Source organism: Erythranthe guttata, chromosome 8, assembly GCF_056151865.1.
Source record: "Erythranthe guttata isolate IM_541 chromosome 8, IM_541, whole genome shotgun sequence".
NCBI classification, from domain to species: domain Eukaryota; kingdom Viridiplantae; phylum Streptophyta; class Magnoliopsida; order Lamiales; family Phrymaceae; genus Erythranthe; species Erythranthe guttata.
The window spans coordinates 2,598,305-2,621,524 of NC_142540.1; the positions used below are offsets into that span (position 1 = coordinate 2,598,305).

Genomic DNA, 23,220 nt, shown 5'->3' on the forward strand with positions numbered 1-23,220 from the left:
GTCCGAGAAAAGACATCCTCTGTTATTCTAGAAGCTAATATGTTTCTTAAAATAAATAAATATATAATTATAAATTTGAAAAGAAATAAAGTTATATAAAAAGGCGTACGTCTCTCTCTTTCTCAATAACATCTCCCTGCAAATTAAATCGTTCAACCTTCTCCAAATGCAGGCACGCAAAAAACACCTTTTTTTCCTGGCAGCTTTTTTCGTCATAATTAAATTATTTATTACCTTTTCTGATTCTATTTCAATCATTTTAACGTTTATTTTTTAATTTAATTTAATTTAATTACAGGGTGTCAATTTTCTGCCCATAAAGTTGTTCTTCATCGCAACTTTCCTCTTAACCTATTCTTCTGCTCTCAAGGTAATTTTTTTTTATTTTTTTTATTCTTGCTCATATGTATCATCGGAAACACATTTATTAAATAAATTTTAAATTAATAAACAAATTAATTTTCCGTGATATATATACATATATATATATATATTGGCAGATTGGTGAAACATGTTCAGACAGTAATTGCGACGCCGGATTAAACTGTGGCACTTGCCTTGCAAACGGCAACACCAGACCCAGATGCACCCGCATCCAGCCAATTATTCCCACAACCAAGGCATTTTTCATTTTTTTTTTTCTTTTTTTTTTTTTTTTAATTTATGTTGAATTTTGGGGTGTTTTACGTATTGTATTTTGGGAACAGGTCAAAGGGCTGCCATTTAATAAGTATTCATGGCTGACGACCCACAACTCGTTTGCTCGAACCGGGTCAACATCTGGTACCGGGTCGGGTCTTCTCGCCCCGACCAATCAGGACGATTCAGTTTCCGATCAACTCAAGGTACACACACCGTACATGTACAATTTCATTTATTTTATTTTACGAAAATACCCCCTCTAGGGATGTTAAATTGGTAAAATTGAACCGAAATTTCGGTACGCCAATATTTCATACCGTTTAATATATGATTTTGTTCGGTAAATAACCGAATTACAGAAATTTTATGTGAAAATATTTTTAAAAAATGAGTGACTGTAATTATACAAACAATAGGGGTTTTTTCATAAATTAAAATTGTAATTTAATTTGAATTTATGGTGTTTTGAGTAGTAGTAGTTAATAATTGACTGGAAAAAAAGTGTACCTTGTGCTGCGGTAGTTGAAGTTTCAACTATTTCTACCTAATAAAGTGACATCAATAATTACATATATATATATATATATATATATATATATATATATATATATATATATATATATATATATATATATATATATATATATATATATTATAATACATATATATGTGTCTTTTTTCTGATAGTTATTATTACACATAAATTATAATTGGAAAATTGGACCGGTTGTTTGCTACAACTTTAATACAAAATAATTAGGTCTAGTCTAGTTAGCCACTTGCTACTCATTAAGTTTTTTCTTTGATTAGGAACTAATCAACGTGCTTAACGATATAAAAAAAAAATGCTAAATTAAAAAATTACGATAATTTAGTTTTTTTACATTTTCGTAGAACGGTGTTCGAGGATTAATGCTCGACATGTACGACTTCAACGACGACATTTGGCTGTGTCACTCATTCGGTGGCAAGTGTTTAAACGTGACTGCATTTGTAAGTATAAATTGTAATTGCTCTCGATTTCGCGCCCTAATTCGCTTAATTTTATTGCCATTAATTACTAATTCAATGTTTGGATTTATATTTTATATATTTCCAGCAACCTGCGATTAATGTATTGAGAGAAATCGAATCTTTCCTCAAAGACAATCCTTCGGAAATTGTGACCATATTCATCGAGGATTACGTGACATCGGAACAAGGATTGACAAAAGTGTTCAATTCATCCGGGCTCAATCAATATTTATTCCCAATTTCTCGAATGCCTCAAAATGGTGAAGATTGGCCGACGGTGGATGATATGGTTTCCAAGAATCAACGGTTGGTAGTTTTCACCTCGAAATCATCAAAGGAAGCTTCCGAAAATATCGCCTATGAATGGAAATACGTTGTCGAAAACCAGTGTGAGTAATGCGGGGCCCCACACAATTACTCGAAAAATATATAAAATACTATTATTTTTTAGAAGGGGGCCATGACCCCCCTGTCGGCCATGTGCTGGCTATGCCACTTTACAGTTTCTACATGAGATCAAATCTTGAAAACTTATCATGAGTGGTCATATTATCAAATGTTGAGGCTCGATAATTTTATTTTTTTAACGAATTAATTGTCGAAATGTAATGTTTTATAAATTCAATATGCAGATGGAAACGATGGAATGAAAGCTGGTTCTTGTCCGAATCGAGCGGAATCTTCCCCTATGAATACACTTTCGAGATCTCTTGTTCTCGTGAATTACTTTTCGACGAACCCTAATTTAACGGGAGTTTGTGTGGATAACTCTGCTGCGCTGATTAGTATGACGAAGACATGTTACGAAGCAGGCGGAAAACGCTGGCCCAATTTCATTGCAGTTGATTTTTATAAAGTACAAAATGAAATCTCTATGAATTCATATTTGACTATAAAGAGAAAAAAAAAAAAATTGAACTTAAAATAATTATATTGTTTTTTTTTTCTTTCCGCAGATGAGTGACGGAGGCGGAGCTCCGGAAGCTGTTGATCAAGCAAACGGGCATTTAACTTGCGGATGCGGCAACATTGCCTACTGCAGAGTAACTTTTTTACCTTATTGTATAATTCGAAAAATTTAATTTCCTATATATATATATATATAAAGATTTATATGAAAATATGGCAGGTAAATGCAACATTTGGTACGTGTGATGTACCTGTGCTTTCGCCTCCACCGCCAGCTCAGCTATCGCCTACCGACGAGATTGGAAACAATTCTCCAATAAGCAAACCTCTTTATCACCATTGGTTTATTTTGACAATCTTAGCCATTGTTCTTATCTGGCTCTAATAATATTATTTATGTAAATTAGTTAAACTGTAATTGATAAATAAATTGGTAATATTTATTTATATATTTATAAACCACATGTATACAAATTTCAGAGGGTATATATGAAAGATTTCGGCTGTGAATGTTATATATCGGAAAAAGCCTCGTCTGAATTTTTTGTCCGGTTGATGTATGTTTCTTCAACTTGTACATTTTACAGACGAAATCGAACCAATTTTATTTAATAAACAAAAAAAAAGATGAAAATATTTTAATTGATTCGTAAAATAAGTTTGTTTAAGGGAAAACAAACGTACAACGACACGTAAACAAGTTGTTCAATTCATGCTCTGCACATGAGATTTAAAACATCAATTTTTTTGGCTAAGTCCTTTTTGTCATGCTCTTGACGTGCATTGTTACTTTGGGTGTGTGCGCATGCGCGTGTGTGTATATATACACGTATGTAAGTAATTCAATATACAAACATACGAAGATCGGAGAAATTAAGTACTAGGATGGATCCAGCACGGGAGACGATAAACGAGAATCGGGTTTTGGTTCCGGCTAGGTTTTGCAGGAAAGTGTGGAAGCTTCTGCAGTTGCTGATTGTACGATGGGAGCTTCAAGGAATCGACCCTCAGTTTGTACTTCTTACATCCTCGGATCAGAATGCAGATCTCACTAGCTTAGTTGTATTGTGAGGCCGGCCCCACTTGTTATTAAAAAAATAATAAATAATATAATATATTGGCAAATATAGGAAGAATATTAGAAAAGGAGAAGAGAGAAATAATAATACGTAATAGAAACCCCCATTGTGTTATGGGTTGATTACATGGAATATATATATATAGAGAAATAGTCCAAGGTAATAGAGTTTGACTAGGTAACTAAATCCTAACTAATCTAGGTAACTGAATCATAATAGAATCCTAATATTAGGAGAGTTATTATAATATAATATACTCTAATACGCCCCCGCAGTCGAAACGTGACGAACGTGAAGACTGGACAATCCCTTGCTAACACGCTCCCGCAGTCGGAACGAATAAACTTCAAAACGAATAAACTTCAAACGTGAAGACTGGACAGAAACCGCGAAACACATTGCTAGAGAATTCCTCTGTGGAAATATCTGTCCAATTGATAAAAAAATAATAATAATAATAATAATAATAATAATAATAATAATAATAATAATAATAATAATAATAATAATAATAATAATAATAATAATAATAATAATAATAATAACGGCGGGTGAGAGAAAAATAAGAAAACTTTTTTTTTTTTTTTTTTTTTGATCGAGATAGAGAGAAAAGATGAGAGAGGGGAGAAGAAGATTGGGTGGTATTCGCCGGCCATGGAGAAGAGAAGAGGCGGCGGCTAGGTTGTAGACCATGGAGAAGAAAAGAGGAAGAAGAAGAAGAAAGAGATAGAGAAGATGCACCACCGGGGAAGAGAAGAGGTGGCGGCTAGGTTTTAGACCATGGAGAAGAAAAGAGGAAGAAGATAGAGAACCACCGGGGGGAGGGAGAAATATGGGTGGTCACCGCCATGGAGAAGAAAGGCGGCTAAGAGAAGAGGAAGAAAAAAAAGAAGAAAAAATATATAGAAGATGCACCACCGGGGGAGGGAGAAAATTCGGGTGGTCTTCATGGAAAAGATAGAAGAAAAAAGATATTAAGAGTACCACCACCGGGGAGGGAGAAATATGGGTGGTCGCCGCCATAGAGAAGAAAGGCGGCTAGGTTTTCACCGACATGGAGAAGAGAAGTTCCATGGCGGCTAGGTTAAAAAAAAAAAAACCTAAACCTGGTGCTCTGATACCATATAGGAAGAATATTAGAAAAGGAGAAGAGAGAAATAATAATACGTAATAGAAACCCCCATTGTGTTATGGGTTGATTACATGGAATATATATATATAGAGAAATAGTCCAAGGTAATAGAGTTTGACTAGGTAACTAAATCCTAACTAATCTAGGTAACTGAATCATAATAGAATCCTAATATTAGGAGAGTTATTATAATATAATATACTCTAATATGTATTGGTTGAATTGCTTATAGGATTAAAAATTTATTTTGCAAATACTTTAAGGGTGCATTTGGATGGAGGGATTTGAGGGAGGGATTTCAAATCCATAATAACAAATCCCTCGGACTTGTTTGGATTGAGGGATTTGGAGATGGATTTCAAATCCCCACCCCTCGTTTTTAGTTGATTTTGGAGCAATAGTGATGGATTTCAAATGACTCCAAAATTGGAGTCATTTCAAATCCATTCCCCAAATCAAATCCCTCCCCAAATCCCTCTATCCAAATGGACCCTAAAATAAATCATGAAGAAAAAAGTTCATTAAAAACTTTTCAAACACCATAATGATAATAAAAAAAAGGCAAATTACGGCCATCCCTGTCCCCTGACATATGGATAAATTACGAAAAAATCCTTCTTGTTTGGTTAATTGCAACCACCCCTCATTTTAAATATTTTTACATAAAATTTATGTAATTCGGTTATGTACCGAACCAAATCGTATATTTAGTTCGGTAAACGGTATGAAATGTTGGCGTATCAAAATTTCGGTTCGCTTTTGCTGATTTAACATCTCTAAATTTATCTTGGGATATGTTTCTTCGTAAGATAATACATGATTAAGAGAGCTGACTATAATTACCCAAACAAGAAGGGGGTTTCCGTAATTTAACAATAACTCAGGGGTAGTCGTAAAATTAATTAGTTTTAACATTTAACGAATGCACACGCTCAATGGGCCCAATCCTGGCCCGTTAAGATTGAAGATTTTTTGGCACATGGCCCAAAAGGGTTCCCAAATTGGGGGAAACGACGACAAATTTTGGCGCGAAAATGTAAAGTTCCCGCCATTTGTAACATTCGCACCTCCATTTTCATCCTTTCCATCTCGCAACACCGGATCTTGGGAGTGAAATACACATACAGATAGGAGAAAAAGAGTACAAAAAAAAATAAAAAATGTCCGACGAGCAGCAGGCTGTGGGAGGCAGGAAGCGGGCCCGGGGCGTCACTGCCACGCCGCGTACGGAGGCACTCGAGCGTCTCAGGGCAATCCGACGCGGCGGTCGCCGTGAGATCGACGGCGGAGGCTTCCAGATCAGGATGGAGCAGCCAATTTACGACACCGTGGATGAAGACGAGTACACAGCTTTGGTCGCCAAGCGCCGCGAAGAAAATGAGGGTTTTATCGTCGACGACGATGGCCTAGGGTACGGCGACCAAGGCCAGGAAGAGGATTGGTCTCTCGCCGGAGGCTCCTTATCCTCCGAAGAATCGGAGGGAGAATCTGGAAGGCTGAAGAAAAAGAAAAATAAATCCAATCCGGAAAAGGAGAAGCAAACCGTGAAAAAACCAACCGCTCTGGCGTCGGCAGCCGCCTTAATGGGTAAGCAGAGCATTTCGAATATGTTTACTTCGTCCGTGTTTAAGAAAGACAAGCAAATGAATTTGACGTGTGATAGCATCGTTGATGATGTGATTGCTGAGTTTGCACCTGATGAGAGTGATAGGGAGAGGAGGAGGAGAGCCAATTCGATTAATTTGGGATCGAGTAAATTGAACGGGGTTGCACCGCCTTCTTCGAGACTTTTACCTGTTAAAATCGAGAAGCCTGCTCTTAGTAGTGCTAATTTAGAGGTTAGGGATGAAATTAGTGAGATCAATGGCAGTTTTGATGGTGCGAATAGTGATTCGTCGAAGGATCAGTTGGAACACGGTGAAAGTATAATTGCCGGGGAAAATAGTTTGCCTGTCACTGAGAGAGGAAGTAATTCATCCGACGTAATAAAAAGTGAGGAAATAAAGGAGAACAGTGACACTACAGAATGTGAGGTTAAAGAGTGCTTGCTGGAAAAAAATGAAGTGAAGGAGGTGGAGAAAAAGGTATTTTCTCTCAATGCAAAAATGGAAGAGGCGAAAGATCCATCCTTAAGTGCAACTGTAGGGTGGCAAGCCATACTAAGCGCAGGGCAAAATGGATGTGGGCTGGAGGCGAAGCAAGGCACGAGTGACGAGGAGAAATTGGAATTTGAAGTGGATAGCAATGGATCATTGCCTTTCTACATACTTGATGCTCATGAGGAGATTTATGGTGCAAATGCTGGGAATGTTTATCTCTTTGGAAAGGTATACCGTGTTTTACATTGTTCCCGTTATGGCGTTATGCATATTCTTATGTATTTGTTTTCTCTACCAATTTACAGCTAATCTTTGAGTGCTTTCTGAGTTTCGAAGTGAAGTTGATTATGATCTATAATTCTATATACCCCCCTTTGTCTTGTAGAAAGCACTTTAGGGTGTTTGTAAGTTACGTAAACCTACTAAATACTATTTCTAGTTGCAGAACGGCATTTTGTACTTTCTAATTACAACTCTCGGGGAGGGGTCGGTCACTTGCTGCTTTACTAGGGATGTTTTTATTTTTTACGGGGGGGCTGCATTTTTTTTTTTTTTTTTTTTTTTTCCATCCTTTTGTTCAAGTGCACCATCTGGATAATTCTTGTTTACATGACCATTTTTGTGAACTTCCATTACACCATTATCTAATTTTGTGAAATTTGGTTAATTTCTCAATCGTTCTACATCACTATTATGTTTATACTTGTATTTTAATGAAACTCTTAAAAAAGAATCAAATAGCACTCTATTGCTTGTCCCCTTAAATAACTACATGTATCTTAGAAATCATCATATACGCATATAGGAATTATTCTGGCTCAAAAGGTACTGCAAGTGATAATTCTTTAATTTGACATCTGATTGGGTTATTGTGATTAAGGTCAAATCTGGAGGTACATACCACAGCTGCTGTGCGGTTGTAAAAAACATGGAGAGATGCGTGTATGCATTCCCAACTGTTTCTTTCATTGAAAATGACTCAATTATAGAGCTAGAGAAAAAGGTTGAAGAATCTCAAGCATCCCCCATGGATTCTAAGGACTTAAATATAAAGCAAGAGAGACTTGGTGAAAAGTCCAGAAAGCCATCCACGTCATCCACAGATCTCAAAGACACAAAATCAAAGTTAGAGAAACTTGTTGAAGAGTCTAAAACAGCTTTAAGGACTCAACTTCATGTAAGATTGTGCCATAGCATACTTTTATATTCACTCTATTTTTCTGCTCCTTTTAATGGATTAAATTTCTTTGTTAGGAGGTAGCATCAGAACTGAAGACTGAAATGAGAAAACAGTTAATAGACCGAAATATATCAAGTTTCAGCATGGCACTTGTTAAGGTTTGTAAAGTGGTATATTTTCTTAATTATATATCTGTAAGTTAAATAGTTGAAATCCACAACATTGACTTCTTGATTCGTGTCATTCCAATGAAGTCTTGTTGAGTTATAAGCTTGAAACCCCGACTCCTGTCCTTCTTTTCTTCTCTTGTAGAGAAATTATGCATTTGAGAGAACAGACATACCTCACGGGAAGAATTATGTCCTCAAGATCAGCTATCCTTTCAAGGTATACTGGAATTTCAGTTCATCAAATCCATTATGAATGTTCTCAACCGCTATATGTGGTAATTCAAGCAAGACTTTGATATTCATAGCCTGATTCTGAACACTACATGTTAGGGGAATGGTAACAAATTTGAAGTTTATTTGGCTCAATCACTTTCCATTTACTTCATTGTTCTTTGGCTTTATAGGATCCACCACTACCATCAGACCTCAAGGGAGAGCATTTCTCTGCTTTGCTTGGAACTCATAACAGGTATTAGTTAATGTCGTCTGCTGCTGGTCATGTTATTTGCTGAAGATCCCCTATGAATGGTGCCAAAAGATTGTAGGATTTGTTGGGTTCTTAAGTGATGACAAGCTTCTAATAGTAGTTATAGAGGAAAACATCCATGAATATTTTTTTATCAATGCACCACGTATTATGTGTACATCTGACATCCAGTGTCCGTACTTGTGATTTGCTCCTGGTTTAGGACTTTGATAATTTCTCAGCGAATTTAGATGTAGTTTTATGGTGGCAAATTTATGTACCCCGTGATACCCTATTATTTAAAAAAGGATTCTAATGATTGCTGTTTATTTCAGTGGCTTGGAGCTTTTTCTGATTAAAAGGAAAATAAAAGGACCATCATGGCTATCAATTTCAAAATTCTCCAGCTGTACAGCTTCTCAACGTGTGAGTCCTTTTATAGGTAACCTAGTTATGTATTTATACTGCTGTGTTCGTCATGTAATAGATGCTTCTTTCACATTCTGAACAGGTGAGCTGGTGCAAGTTTGAGGTTACTGTTGATTTCCCAAAGGATATTCAAGTTTCCACTTCCTCGACACATGTTGCAGTGATTCCTCCAGTAGTAGTTACGGCAATTAATTTAAAAACTATCATCAACGAGAAACAGAATGTAAACGAAATTGTCTCGGCATCTGTCATTTGCTGCCATAGGGCTAAGGTATAGCATATGAACTATCCTGATTTTCCTTTATCAAATTTCTTGTTGCTTCTGATTTTATGTTTAGCATGCCCTTCGTTTTTGTTTTAAAGATAGATGAATGATAAGCAACTGTTTGTCCATTTATTTTCTTATCTTGACCTTTTATTTTTCAATGTCCCTTTCCTGTTAAAACCATGATTCAGATATCATAAGTACCTATTTGAAGGGTATCAGTAACTGAGCTATCAATAAATTTCAACTGTTAGGGTAGTCCATGTTTGGTTAGTATTAGTTAATAATTGCACTCCAGGTTATCATGCCGGTCGAGTGGAATCTGCTTAAGTCTTAAGTCATAAATATAAGCCTATTAACTGGGCGATGAATCTTCAGATAGATACTCCCATGGCGGCCTCAGAATGGACTCGCCCAGGCATGCTAAGTCATTTTACTGCAGTGCGTAGACTTGAGGGAGGCATATTTCCGATGGGTTTTACGAAGGAGGCAGCTGAGAAAAATGCGAAGGCCGGGTCAAATGTTGTTTGCTATGAAAGCAGGCATGTTTTGTTACAACTGTGTCAATGCTTTGATTCATGTCCTCCTTTGTTGGCCAATTTTTGTTTTCTTAGACGCACTTCTTCCATTTTTTAACATATCTTCTACGTGTTAAATGCTTTTTGAAATTTCAGTGAAAGGGCTTTGTTAAATCGCTTGATGATCGAGTTGCACAAATTGGATAGTGATTTTCTAGTTGGGCACAATATATCTGGGTTTGACCTAGATGTACTTCTTCACAGAATTCAGGTATTTAACTACAAAACCTTTGTTCAAGACTTGGATATAAAGGCATGTTATTTTTTAGATTACAGTTTTGATTTTATTATTCGTCCATGGCCATCACTTTTGCTGTGTGTGAACAAGTTTATACTTTGGCACCAAATTTGCATTCTGGATGTTGTAAATGATAGTATAGTGCAGCACTTTTGTATCTCATAATGTAATGGTTTTTCTAGGCTTCTCATTTTACTAATATATATCAATTTGCACTAATGAAGCCGCATTGAAATGGCGTAAATCATCCGCTGTTTAGCACTCAACCAGCTAATTTTTTAAAGGATTTGCTGTTCCATGTTATTATTTATGTCAGCTTTTCAATACTCAACCAACTCCTTTTTGCAGTATTTACTATTTTCTTAACTCTTTTATTCAGTTGAATGGCATTTGAACCCTATTATATGCCTTTCGTCACTTGGTCTCTTTGGTCACATATTGCATCTCGTAGGCTTGCAGGGTGCCCAGCAGTATGTGGTCCAAAATAGGCCGACTCAAGCGGTCTACAATGCCCAAACTTAATAAAGGAAGCTCTGTGTTTGGTTCAGGAGCAAGTCCAGGAATCATGTCATGCATTGCCGGCCGTCTCCTATGTGATACTTATATTTGTTCTCGTGATCTACTAAAGGAGGTGGGTTAGTGTTTTAGTGTTGTATCATTTAGGAGTTCTAACTATTCCTTATTATTTGTTGCTTTCCGCTTCTTCCAGGTGAGCTATTCCTTGACAGAACTAGCAAAGAAACAGCTGAAAAAGGACCGTAAGGAGATCACTCCACACGATATTCCTCAAATGTTTCAAAGTTCTCAATCTCTTATGGAGCTTGTAAGTCCCCGCATTCTCTTTAAAATGTTGATTTTTCATTTTCAACTAATAGGATATATCATGAATTATTTATTTCTTTATTGAAATAATATTGACGGGGCAGGATATCTGAAATGAATTTGTCTTTGATCTCAGAGTTCACTGAAAGTCGATCAGTATTTCATGTATTCTGTTGTATGTCAAGTCCACTGTATCTTTATAATCTAAAATGGTGGAACTTAGATTACCTTAAAATTTAATGCATACTTTTTAAATCCAGACTCTAGGTTTCGCTGTTTCTTTTGAAAAGTATGGGTTACCAGTTTGCTTTGCAGATGAAATTTCTCCTTATGCTCCTGTTGCTAGCACCTTGACCACTTAATATTATTTTTTTCTTAGAGTAATGGTCAAGCCTATTTTCTGATTTTGCAGAGATCATCTGATATCTCAGCTTAAACTGTGTTACCTGATGACTTCATAAATGTTTAACAATTCCACTATTTGCAGATTGAATATGGTGAAACAGATGCATGGTTGTCTATGGAGCTCATGTTCCATTTGAGTGTTCTTCCACTCACACATCAACTGACTAATATTAGTGGCAATCTTTGGCATAAAACTCTCCAGGTGAAATTTTGTAAGAGATCTAGGTTGATGTATAATCTCATCAAATCATTGTAACAAAAAATTGCAAGCTCTAAAATTCTTTATTTCTGTCTAATTTCAGGGTGCTAGGGCTCAAAGAGTGGAATATCTTTTGTTACATGCATTCCATGCGAAGAAATTTATCGTCCCAGACAAATTTTTTGCCCAGTCCAAGGAGGCAAGGACAAAAAAGCATAAAATTAGTAGTGGTGTTGAGGGAAAAGAAACTGTCCCAGATGATATAAATTCTGTTGAAGAGCCAGCAGAAAATCACCATGGAAAAAACAAAAAGGGAGGTTCCTATGCTGGTGGATTGGTGTTGGAGCCAAAGAAAGGACTATATGACAAATATATATTACTACTGGATTTTAACAGTCTTTACCCCTCTATTATTCGGGTTATTTACTTATTTTTTCTTTTAACCTCTTCTAGCTCTTCCCTCCTGTCTCTAACTGTTTTCTTTCGAATATATTTTTTTTATGATGTTAATCTATCTACTCATCTTTTTTGCAGGAATATAATATTTGTTTTACTACTGTGGATAGATCTACGGATGAATTAGTTCCTCATTTGCCAACTAGTAAAAGGCCTGGAGTTCTACCAGAGGTAAATCATATCAATATGCATGCTTTTATGAGAATTGGCAATAAAAGCTGTTAACAAAGAATACTTAATAAGAACCTAAACAATATCAATTATTCCAAGCTTCAAAATAGATGAAATGAAGAGTATAATGCATTAATTGTGACATCAATCGCATTTTTACCTAATTAACCATAGTTAATCCATATTCTAACTTAGTGATAGTGGTATAATAGGGATACCGAAAAGGTTAAGAAACATAAAACCTTCGAATAGTGCTAGTTCCATTATGTCTTATTATTCCATAGAGTCATTTTATCGAATGTATAATACACTGAATAGTCCTGACCTGGCTTTTTTAATAATGCATCCACAAATTCATAGATCACTAGGTCCTGTGCATCAAGACACAACTATATCTGAACGCATGTGCTCTGAACCTCTTATCCTCAGCTTGTCAAATTTTCCATCAGTTGATTTGAACAAACAAATGGGGCAATTATCTATCAGCTCAAGGCCAACCTTTTTTAAATAGGCCCATAAAAAATAGAAGTATACCTAGTTTAATTAAGTTAGTGTGTCAGGGACCTCCACGCCATTACCCGCAAATAAAAAGGTGATAAATAACTGAATTAGTAGGTACATAAGCAATTTATTGATTAGACAAGGTTTTTATTCTTAGATATGCTTACACGTGATCTTGTATCATACAACTGCATTTCTGTAGTTGCTTAAGAATTTGGTGGAAAGAAGAAAAAAGGTGAAAGAAATGTTGAAAAATGCGTCCCCACACAATGTTCAGCAGCTTGACATACGACAACAAGCTTTAAAGCTAACGGCAAATAGGTGTGTGCTGTCTCTCCCGTAACCTCTATTGTGCTTCTTCCATTGGTTTCTTGTTGTTTATTAGTTTCAACAAATATCTCCTGCAGCATGTATGGATGCCTGGGATTCTCCAACTCCAGATTCTATGCAAAACCCCTTGCAGAACTTATAACACTACAAGTAAGAAGTCCATATGTTAAAAGGTGAATAATGGCCTTTAATTGGAGATGAAGATGCTATTGGCTAAACTTGCAAATTTTGTGCAGGGAAGAGAGATTTTACAGAGCACGGTTGATCTGGTTCAGAATACTCTAAACCTGGAGGTCAGTATATGCACATAATTGCTTTGTTTATGGTATTGGCATGTATTCCTCTCTTTCTACTGGGGGAACTCTGAAGCTAGTCTTCTCTTTTATGAACAGGTTATTTATGGTGACACAGATTCAATAATGATATATAGTGGACTTGATGATATCAAGGAAGTTAAAGAAATAGCGAGGAAGGTCATTCAAGAGGTCTGTTTTGAATCTATATTTTTCATTGTGGGGAATCATTGCATTTCGGTTTCAAGGGGTGAATTTGTATTTTTATCGTATCCTACTAAAATGCAGCTAAAATCATGGTGTTATAATGATTGGTTCATTGAAAAAACATTCAATTGATTTTGGCAGTTTATTATAATTGAAGTCCACTGAAAATTTAGTTTGGTATGAATGAAGACAAAAAAATTGATGTGCTAAACGCTTGTTCACATTTTTTTGCACTGAGATTAATATTTACGTCCTCTAATTAACATGTCCTATCAGAATGTGATATATCATAGGCTGACCTTTTTTTATAAATATTTTATCTGATAGGTTAACAAGAAATATAAGTGTCTGGAGATTGACCTCGATGGCTTGTACAAGAGAATGCTATTGCTCAAGAAGAAGAAATATGCAGCTGTCAAATTGCATTTTAAGGATCATACATCTTATGAGGTGGAGTCCTATGTTCTTTGCTTATTCTGTTGAACTCGAGTTCTATCTTCTGTGGCATTACCAAATTGAGTTCTCTGCAGGTTATTGAGCGGAAAGGTCTTGATATAGTTCGGCGTGACTGGAGCTTGCTGTCAAAGGAATTGGGAGATTTCTGCCTCAGTCAAATATTATCTGGCGGGTTAGTTTACTTACCTCAAGCATTCTCTAACAGGATTAAGTTAAGTTACTGACTTTGAATTTGCCTCTGTTTAATTGTCTTCTAAAGCTTCTCTGCATTTGCGTCAAATGAATCAGGTCCTGTGAGGATGTTGTTGAAGAAATACATAAGTCTCTCATGAAGGTAGATTTCTGAGCTAGATGTATTTCCTCACATGATGGCAGAATTTAAACTTTTTGTTATCGTTATTTAGTTTTTGGTGTATAATAAATTTAGTATTAGTAGCAGGTAGACATATGGTATTATAAATTGAATTGCTGCCTCTTCTGGTAACACATTTAATTTCTTCCCTAGAACATATATATTTATATTGGTGAATCATAAGATTTTCTGTTAGGAGCCGATACCTGGGTTTGCATTTGATGTCTACAAGAGTTGGCACTTACTTCTTTGGCTCTAGTAGATATGTCCACAGCAAATTTTCACCTTGACTTGTGTTTTTAAGACAAAAATGGTCCGAGGAAGAAGTTTATTGGATCTTCATTGCTTATTATTGATCGAGAAGGAAATTAAGTTTTTCCTTATTTTTATACCAATCAATTAACATACTAAGCTCCATTTCTGGGAGAACAATTTGGTAACGTTTATAACAGAATAGTCATCATCAGTAAATTGCATATATTCAATTGCAGGTTCAAGAAGAAATGAGGAATGGGCAAATACCGCTGGAAAAATATGTGATCACAAAGACGCTCACTAAACCACCTGAAGCATATCCTGATGCGAGATCTCAGCCTCACGTAGAAGTACATGACACAACACAACTCAACACATGATTCAAATATTTAGTATCATCCTTTCTTGTAATAAGTTAATTCTTCTTATGTGGTTCCTAGGTAGCACTTCGATTGAAGAGGAATGGCTACGTGACTGGTTGTTCTGCTGGAGATACAGTTCCTTATATCATTTGCTGTGAGCAGGTTTGGCGCATTTTTGTTTAATCTCTCTTTGCTTGCCTTTCTTGGTGATGTGGATGTAATTCATATCAGTCTCTTGCAACTCACAACTGTCCCGTAAGACTTATAGCACACATGACGATTTGTTGTGCATTATTTGTAGGGAAATGGTTCGTCTACATCAGTTGGAATTGCCCAACGGGCAAGACATCCCGATGAACTAAAAAAGGATAATGAGAACTGGATGATTGACATTGACTATTATCTCGCGCAGCAGGTTCGATTGTTTCTAGCCTTTAGTGTAGAAGCTGCTATATTGATTCTTTTATATTCTACTCTTTCCTCTTGTTCACTTAGCTCACTAAATGTTATGCAGATTCATCCCGTGATATCACGTCTATGTGCGTCAATTCAGGGTACAAGTCCAGCACGTCTGGCTGATTGTTTGGGGCTTGACTCATCAAAGGTAAATGGCTGATTGTTTCAGGGTTCATATGCATGTTTTTAATCCTGGTTATGCCATGCTTTACTGACAGTTGAATCTTAATTTCTCAGTTCCAGAATAAATCTAGTGATCCTGTCAACAATGATCCGTCCAGCTTGCTGGCGTTTACACTAGATGACGAGGAGAGGTATTTATGTCTTTGTTTGAAAATGGTTTGGAGATGCACAGACTATATCAGCAGACCATTTATGCATCATGAAAGTTCAATCCATAAAATACTTCCTTCCTATCCCAGTTAATGCTGCATTGTTTTGTGACTACTAGCATTTATTGTAATGCTTCACCGAATAAATGCATTATTATTTAATGTTATGTCTGAATTGCAGATATCGGGGTTGTGAAGCTTTGGTTTTATCATGCCCTGGTTGCTCTGAAACCTTCGAATGCTCGTCTATATTGAGCTCACTACACGCATTGATCAATACAGAAGATAAACAAGCTGGATCGACTAATAACTTCTGGCACAATTTGTGCTGTCCGAAATGTCCAGAGGAAGGAGATGGCGGGAAAATATCTCCTGCTATTATAGCCAATCAGGTACTTTCGCTTTTGGCATCTTGAAAGGGACTACATGTAAAATCGACGTTATCTTGCTCTTTAAACCTTTTCATCTGTCGGTGTATTAAGTTTTAGTCTGGCCAATATATGCAAACCTTCCAGTTGAGACTGCCTTTTTTTCCCTCCCTTTTTTATCAGGTAAAAAGACAGGCTGAAGGGTTTATGTCAAAATATTACAAGGGCCTGATGACGGTATTTTACTTCAAATACTAATTATATTGCTGCAACTGAATTACAACAAGGATGCAACATATTAATTCCTCACTAAACTTTATTTTCTTACAGTGTGATGACGAAACCTGCAATTACACTACCCGCAGTGTGAATCTTCGAGTACTTGGTGATTCCAAGAGAGGGACCACTTGTCCAAATTATCCCCGCTGTAATGGACATCTCGTAAGAAAGGTTTGTCTCATCCGAACTTTGACTATCCTCTTAACCACCGTGTATCAGTTGATAAATTGAAACAACTGAAAATTTTTGTATTTGATTTACTTCCATCAGTACACGGAAGGAGATCTATACAGGCAGCTTGCATATTTCTGCTACACCTTAGATACCGTGCGCTGCATTCCTAAGGTTATATAATTTTTACTTACCCTCAGCTCGTCTGTGCTATCGGCAGACATTACTGTTTGTAGTGCTTATATGAAAAATAGAGTCGCTGACTTGTATAAATTGCATTCGATTTTTCAGATTGAGGGTGATAAAAAATTGGCCTTGGAGAAAGAACTTGCTAGAATCAGGCCTCGGGTTGAATTGGCAGCATCGACGGTGCAGAAAATCCGCGACAGATGCGCTTATGGATGGGTGCAGCTGAAGGACCTGATTGTTGTAGTTTAGCCTGAAAAGGGGTGTTTTGTATTTTGTACAGAAAATAGATTGTGAGTTCATATTTGGTGTGTCAGCTTTTAAAGAAAAAAGGTTGCTTGTGTAAATATTGAGTGTATAATTTATGCACTGCTTACCCGACCGAACTCAATTAGTTCATTGTATTTGCCCGGACAGTTAATTTAATATAGAAGATATTTTGATGACAGTTATTGATTGGACGACGTCGTTTTGAGATCCAGTATATTATGAAAACTGTAATTTCTCTTTCGTTAATCAAATTTTATTCATCATTTCTCCATTAGTTATGATATTCACAACACAATCGATTACTTAACACTGCATGATTAAAAAAATTAAATAAATCATGTCTAATCCACAATCTCGAATGGACCCATAAGAAGGCCACGAGATTTTCAGTATCTTGGAAATATAAAGAGTTATAAACAAATTTTTGTTCCTGCACACATAAAACAAGAATGCAACAAACACATTCGGATGCGAACATGTTGTGCAAATTATGTCTATTAGACAAGTCGGAGCAAAAAAAGGAAAAAAAAACTAAAATCTAAGCCCTTTTGGCACAATTGTAAACTTGCACTACTAAAATGAACACTTATTTTGAGGATCATAAGTTCCGAAGTCTTGTTGCAATGTGCTCATTCCAACTCTCCAACAGGTGCTTCGTTGAGCCACAGGAAGTGTATGAAATCGTATAATTTTGCACTTACACTTACCTGTCCAGAAAATAAATGTCATAAAACACGTATAAAAGCAAATACAATAAGCTATAACTGCCTTCGATGAGGTTGAGTGTACCTTGTACGGTGTTGGGTTCAACCTCCTCATGTGGTCAGGTCGCATTAGGTCCAACTGGTTAATGCACCGTTCTCTGATCAATTTAATCGGTTGTAATTCTTCTCTAACTTTTCCTACATATTTGCATATATCCCCAAAAGAATTAAAAAGTAGGATTTGTACAACGTATATAAGATATAGATACTACCTTCAAAACCCCAAACTCGGAATTTGAGGCATGAAGTGTTTTGTATATGTAGAAGCAGGCTTTTACGAAATACTCAGATTATATTTCACAATATTGTTGTTTACGGAAATGAAATATTTAGGCGCTTGATTTTGAATTTTGAAAAATTACAAAAGAAGATCATCCCACCAATTTCCAAGTAGTTTCATAATTGTGTAACGAAAGCATCTGATTTAGACATAATGGGATTTGCTACGATTTAACTATCAAAACAGAGCAAAATTAGAGATAACAAAAGTTGTACCTGATTGACCAGGCCAAAAACACTTCATAAGCTCCTCTACACGTTGTGGCACCACATATGCTCTCTTCGATTCATTAAAAGGATGACGACATAATATTCTCTCACCTACCTATCAGAGAAAATATGAAATCAATTAAAGAAACAAATGATACGAGAATATACAACCAAGGGAAGTAGACAAATTAAATGTACCTTTGGTGGGGGTTCATTTTCGCCTGTCATAATGTCCACAAGAGGATAACCTTCCTTTCCATATAATCTGTAGCTTCTCTTTTTGCATGGAATAGAAACCTTAAAAAAGGAAAAAAAAACTCAATCAATCGCTTAATACAATCGTGATATAATATCTACTACAAGGATGAATCAGACCTTTGAAACATCTTCGGAAAGCTTAATACGAGGCTGCTTATTTATTTCGACCAATTTGAAGACGCCACCTAGTGCGGGTTGAGCGTAGCACGTAACCAAATGAGTTCCAATTCCAAATGCATCAACTTCGTGTCCCTAACCATACGAAGTTAACAATGCAAAGTATATATATGAGTCTTGAAAATCATAGCATCATTTACGATCGGTTTTTGACTAACTATAGACTTTTTTACCTGTTTGTTTAGAGCATCCAAAGTTTCTTCATTGAGGTCATTACTTGCTGTAATGCTCGTTTTTCCAAATCCGGCAATCTTAAATTCCTTCTCAATACCCTGGAAGAATTTTCGACTCTCGCACGAGAGATAGGCAAGATCACCTGAGTCAAGTCTAATACCTACTGCTTTATACCTGTAAAAAGAACATTTATAATAATAGGTATCAAAAGAAATATAAATATAAATGATTCAAACGTAAAGCAGTAATAGTTATGTAAAGCCTTTTTGACGCACCCTAAATCATTTAGAGCTAGAGCAACTGCACAAAAATTAGGAATACCGCTTCTCATAACCTGTTCACGTGAATTAAATAACTGATATCAGTGAGAATGGAAAATCAACAAAAATATGGAAATTGAATAATACAGAAGAAATAATTGAAATTTATATGATACATGGAACTCCAGTACTGTATCAAGATTGCAATGCATTAGAAGAGCAACAATTCGATGCTTGTGTTTTCTTTATGAAGCCAAATTATCAAGCATTTCTTGAAACTTTAAGGTTTATAGAAGTAGTTGAGGCGATTTCTCCAATAAAATGAGAAATCCTTGAGAAGCAATGAGTATTCCATACTTCTTGATCAAAATCATTTAGAAGCAATTATGTAGCTCCCGAAAATGAAGGGTTCTACTTAACATGAATATTATAATCAACGACAGAATCCAACAAGCAATTAGCTATTGTTCACTTACATCATATGTGTCGACGAGGGCCAAAAAGTTCTGGGGAAAGGCGAGTGCATATGAAACAAAAGCAGCTATTTCACTTTGATTTGTTTCCCCAAAAATTCCACCTAATAACTGTGACCGCTGAACATGTTAAAATTTTGAGTCAGTGAACATCATACTAATACTGAATCAGAGACAGATAAGATAAATGGTAAGTAAAATGGTAATGACGAAATTCATTCACACCTTTAATTTGCTTAACCATGACTGCACTGAACTAACAAAATCCTTGCAAACACTTGAGCCATCAGAACTCTTCAGCGACTTCTCAACGATCTCATCAGGGCTCTGCAAAATCACTTTATTGAATGAGATAATTGTTGAAATTATGTTCAGTGGGTAATGTTGATATGTAATTGTCATATATAAAGGCTGAAATTTGAGGGGAAATTAAGTAATATTAATTTCAGACAATTTTAACATACATAATGCATATGCATAATACCTACCATGAATGAGCTGACAAAGGCATGAGAATGTGTTCCACGAAGTGGTATTCCAAACAATTGTCCAGCAGCAACATTGCTGTCGGCACCAGATAAAAAAAACATATATGAGACTTATTTACGAAATATTAGGATTAACAATAAGTGAAAATTAAAGTAGAACAAAAAAAAATTCACCTTGTTGCATCAAATCCACCCATATAGCAATACTTTGATGCTCCTATACCCCCATCAGGTCCCTGCACGAATACGAGAGAGAACCATTTAGTATTTAATAAAAAAGAGCAATCCTTCAAATGAAATACAGTCGAGAATTTATATGACCTGCGCCCGTCGCAACCCAAATTCAAGAAGAAGTTTCGACTTCCCAGCAACAAAACGATGTCTCGCAGCATTTGTAGCAACCAATGATGCATAATTTACAAGATTTAGAAGTGGCGTTTCAAGCAATTGAACCACCTTAAAAGACAATGACAATTATTAATGAGTAAAAATAAACACTAAAATGAATAATAAATTAATGAAATCAACATGTGGAATGAATACTAGATTTGAGAAATAGTCATTAAAGAGTACTCACAGCTACCGGCCCTTCAACCCTCATCAATGGTATCTTCGGAAATACAACAAATCCTTCAGAAATGGCGTGTATCTCCACATCAGAGCAATCTATTCCCCGGAGGTAGTTATAGAAGCCAATCTAAGTTCAAGCATTGATAAGTTCCAACTTTTATGGATAGTTATAGTATGAAAATTGTAGCTTGGATTAAATAAAACTAAATATCTCTTCCAGCATTATGATTATCACATATAAAGGAAGTCTAAAAAGAATTTTGTTTGGATATAACTGACACGTAATCTTTACATACAGTTGGAGCCTTATAGGATTTGTTAGAATCTATGGTTCACGTTTTAATGTAGCTGACACGTAATATTTACATATATATATATAGTTAGAGGATTTGATATACCTCACATGAGGGTGGCAAAGAGGCTTGAATAAAAGCAATCTCATCTTCCGTGAATTTAAAGTTCGCTATCAACTTTATACACTCATCTAGACCGGCAAATACCGTATATTCTCCGCCGAAGGGGTTCTTCCGAAAATACAAGTCAAACCTGTAGGAACATAATATTACAAATAAGAAATTGTTCAAACATTGTTAATCTGTAATTGAGCAAACGATTTATCAAGCAATTTCCCTATTTCAAAACTATATCTATCTATCTTATCTAATGACCTATGACATCTCGAGTGAACTGGAAAGTATTTATCAAATCTTTTAAACCTATGAACAAAACAACTATCGACCCAAACAAGAATGAGGAAAGATCACCATCATAACTTCCCAAGATAAAACGACCAATAATTTTTGCAAAGTATGCAATCACAAGATTTATATATATTGAGTATTGATTTCTAAATTTATGGACTGTCCGTTTTTTTTCCATTGTGGCAGTATACTGTTGCATGTGATCCTGCATGTATCATACTACTTTGCTGAAACTCATTCAATCATTTAATCAATGAAGCAATTGAAACACTTAGTTACAAGAGATGTTGAACTTAGTGTGCTGCTTAGAACAAACATAGATTTCAATCGTAGCCGTTTAAATGCAACTGCTGGAAAAAGCAAAGATGCAGGACTCAAGTTGATGATAGTCCACTCAATTAAAGAAGTAATAAAGGGAGAGATACTCCAAATTGACAAAAATCTGTCTCAACCAACTCTCTAAAAAATATCGCATCCAACAAAATTAAAACAATTCGTCAATATGTTTGCTGATGATGAACTAGTCAGTCCAATTGCAAGTGATTTAATTCAAATAACATGCTGTGAAACAATGGACAAAAACCACTTAAAAAATAACAAATATTACATTAAAGCGGACGATTTACAAACAACTAGCCATAAATTAAAGTATCAAACCCCAGCTAGTGCACACCTCATCATATATTATATAAAACCGCAGATTTCAAACCAGTCAATAAAATCAGAGAAATCACTCAAATCTTACAAAACAACATGCAATTAATAAACCGATCAAAAAGGAAATTCAATCAAAGGATGGTAAAAAAGGCAGTTACACTGCGCGTTCGTTGTGCTTGCCGGCTTTCCAATAAGCATAGGCCATGGTGAACTGATAGAGATCCGTCAATAGAGGCGTCACCATTGGATTGGTGGGACGGCCGATGCTCCCGCCGCCGCCGCCGCCGCCGCCGCCGCCGCGATTCTCTTCCTTTCCAGGGCCATTCGCCACCACCGGCGCCGCCATTATTTTCTAATATATAAAATAAATACAATCGAATCCTACTCCAATAAAATCACTCCCTACAATTGTGTGCGCGCATCAAAACGACGAGGCCGGATGTGATTAAATCGTTCAAAAAAACGAAGCAATTAATAATTATATGATGTATAATTAATTGTATGTATATATTATATTAAATTCAAGCGAAACTGAAGAAGAAGAAGAAGAAGAAGAAGAAGAAGAAGAAGAGAGTAATGGAGTCCAATGAAAGCAGAGAGATATGGTGCAGAGGGCAAAAACAAAAACTCAGAAAAGTAAATATAACTTTCTGAAACTGAGGAGCCGCAAATAGAGAGAGAGAGAGAAAGAGGAGAGAGAGAGAGAGAGAGAAGAGAGAGAGAGTCCGTCCTGCTGGGGTCGCCAAATTTGGTGCACACAAAAAAAAAGGGAAATAAAACAAAAAGATTTTTTTTAAATATATTAAAAAATGTAAAAAAAATTATTTAACTAATTAATTCTTGAATTTAACGTTTAAATTTCAATAATTGACCTTAAAAACAAAAATGAAATAATTATCAATAGAGAGTTAGAGACTAATTTATAAACAATGAAAAAAAAATTAGGAATCTAAAAGTAATTTATAATTTGTTATAACATTAAAGAATTTAAAATAAAAGAAAAAAAATTACATATTTATTAAATATTTTGGTATTCGGTACGGCATACCGGACCGAGTTCCAACAAATATTTATCGAACGAATTACAGTTTGATATTTGGCACGTACCAAATTTTCAGTTCGATTTGCTTCGATCAA

At 35.7% G+C, this 23,220-nt stretch overlaps 3 protein-coding genes across 4 annotated transcripts; 2 read left to right on the forward strand and 1 right to left on the reverse strand.

The window, feature by feature from the left end:
• On the forward strand, nt 1–3,105 carry LOC105975608 (PI-PLC X domain-containing protein At5g67130). 2 transcript variants are annotated; one of them, XM_013000809.2, is made up of 9 exons: nt 1–172; nt 299–370; nt 501–620; nt 708–845; nt 1,537–1,635; nt 1,742–2,045; nt 2,289–2,512; nt 2,613–2,699; nt 2,786–3,105. In XM_013000809.2, the coding sequence occupies exons 1-9, from the start codon at nt 167–169 to the stop codon at nt 2,948–2,950; spliced, it is 1,215 nt and encodes a 404-aa protein (XP_012856263.2). In that variant the 5' UTR covers nt 1–166; the 3' UTR covers nt 2,951–3,105. The 2 variants fall into 2 exon arrangements, with proteins under 2 accessions (XP_012856263.2, XP_088677752.1); XM_088821626.1 differs by having other exon boundaries at nt 33–172; nt 501–845.
• Nucleotides 3,106–5,438: 2,333 nt separating this feature from the next.
• On the forward strand, nt 5,439–17,250 carry ICU2 (DNA-directed DNA polymerase). Its single transcript, XM_088821627.1, has 31 exons — nt 5,439–7,103; nt 7,756–8,052; nt 8,130–8,213; nt 8,368–8,442; nt 8,630–8,694; nt 9,027–9,117; nt 9,203–9,391; nt 9,764–9,927; nt 10,060–10,174; nt 10,653–10,832; nt 10,911–11,024; nt 11,511–11,630; nt 11,731–12,045; nt 12,162–12,254; nt 12,958–13,076; nt 13,163–13,235; nt 13,322–13,378; nt 13,478–13,570; nt 13,913–14,035; nt 14,116–14,213; nt 14,330–14,375; nt 14,885–14,998; nt 15,089–15,172; nt 15,312–15,425; nt 15,525–15,614; nt 15,704–15,780; nt 15,980–16,190; nt 16,350–16,403; nt 16,497–16,616; nt 16,716–16,790; nt 16,908–17,250. Exons 1-31 carry the CDS (start codon nt 5,937–5,939, stop codon nt 17,052–17,054), a joined length of 4,764 nt encoding a protein of 1,587 aa, XP_088677753.1. The 5' UTR covers nt 5,439–5,936; the 3' UTR covers nt 17,055–17,250.
• A 121-nt stretch (nt 17,251–17,371) lies between these two features.
• LOC105973005 (nicotinate phosphoribosyltransferase 1) lies at nt 17,372–22,858 on the reverse strand. Its single transcript, XM_012997999.2, has 15 exons — nt 22,242–22,858; nt 21,124–21,271; nt 20,733–20,852; nt 20,477–20,611; nt 20,330–20,391; nt 20,156–20,231; nt 19,893–19,994; nt 19,671–19,787; nt 19,210–19,268; nt 18,934–19,108; nt 18,701–18,835; nt 18,524–18,622; nt 18,332–18,440; nt 17,862–17,974; nt 17,372–17,779 (listed from the first exon to the last, which is right to left on the reverse strand). Exons 1-15 carry the CDS (start codon nt 22,427–22,429, stop codon nt 17,702–17,704), a joined length of 1,716 nt encoding a protein of 571 aa, XP_012853453.2. The 5' UTR covers nt 22,430–22,858; the 3' UTR covers nt 17,372–17,701.
• Between the last annotated feature and the right edge of the window lie 362 nt (nt 22,859–23,220).

Coding starts and splice junctions, on each gene's coding strand:
- LOC105973005 (XM_012997999.2), bottom strand. CDS start 22,429: ATGGCGGCGCCGGTGGTGGCGAATGGCCCTGGAAAGGAAGAGAATCGC. Junction 21,272..22,241: donor AAGCACAACGAACGCGCAGT/GTAACTGCCTTT, acceptor ATGTTCCTACAG/GTTTGACTTGTATTTTCGGA. Junction 20,392..20,476: donor TTGGGTTGCGACGGGCGCAG/GTCATATAAATT, acceptor GTATTCGTGCAG/GGACCTGATGGGGGTATAGG.
- ICU2 (XM_088821627.1), top strand. CDS start 5,937: ATGTCCGACGAGCAGCAGGCTGTGGGAGGCAGGAAGCGGGCCCGGGGC. Junction 8,695..9,026: donor TTGCTTGGAACTCATAACAG/GTATTAGTTAAT, acceptor TGTTTATTTCAG/TGGCTTGGAGCTTTTTCTGA. Junction 13,077..13,162: donor TTAAAGCTAACGGCAAATAG/GTGTGTGCTGTC, acceptor TATCTCCTGCAG/CATGTATGGATGCCTGGGAT.
- LOC105975608 (XM_088821626.1), top strand. Junction 1,636..1,741: donor GTTTAAACGTGACTGCATTT/GTAAGTATAAAT, acceptor ATATATTTCCAG/CAACCTGCGATTAATGTATT. Junction 2,046..2,288: donor ATACGTTGTCGAAAACCAGT/GTGAGTAATGCG, acceptor TTCAATATGCAG/ATGGAAACGATGGAATGAAA.